The sequence below is a fragment of the Penaeus monodon genome, chromosome 30 (genome assembly GCF_015228065.2).
Source record: "Penaeus monodon isolate SGIC_2016 chromosome 30, NSTDA_Pmon_1, whole genome shotgun sequence".
In the NCBI taxonomy this organism is placed as follows: Eukaryota; Metazoa; Arthropoda; class Malacostraca; order Decapoda; family Penaeidae; genus Penaeus; species Penaeus monodon.
The window spans coordinates 3,652,738-3,653,181 of NC_051415.1; the positions used below are offsets into that span (position 1 = coordinate 3,652,738).

The 444-nt window shown below is 37.8% G+C and overlaps 1 protein-coding gene across 1 annotated transcript in view; it reads right to left on the reverse strand.

Moving 5' to 3' along the window:
* LOC119592461 overlaps positions 1 to 444 on the reverse strand; it is a gene marked incomplete in the record, with an annotated part of 7,374 nt that overhangs the window by 2,332 nt on the left and 4,598 nt on the right. The window contains 1 exon segment of the mRNA XM_037941284.1: positions 60 to 239. Coding sequence (XP_037797212.1) covers positions 60 to 239 — 180 coding nt within the window.

A 444-nucleotide genomic window follows, 5' to 3' on the forward strand; every position in this document is an offset into this window, starting at 1 on the left:
TCACTTCCAATGGATTCATAAGACAAAAAAAAAAAAAATTAAGCAGAGCACGAACTAACCTTTTTGGCCTCTAACATGGCATCCTTAAATGATAAAAAGTCCGTGAAAGTTAACAGCAGATCGAAAACCTCTCCATCGACAGCTTCACTCTTGCTTATCAACTCCTGGAAGGCGTTCATGTTAAAACCCTTTTCTCTGCTCGACAACTCTCTCTCGATGTGGCCTTCAATCAACTTCGTCTGTCAGAAAAAGAGAGAGAGAGTCCTAGGGTGAAGAGACAATGAACGGTAATATATATACTGGAAAAATATGCACATGTTAAGTTTAATACCCAGAAATACTGAGGAAAAGTAATTGGCACTGGCAATAATATCCTTGGATTATTCTTCTACATTGGTTCCCCCAATCATAAGGTTAAAAAATTAATGCTATAGAGTCTGTGTC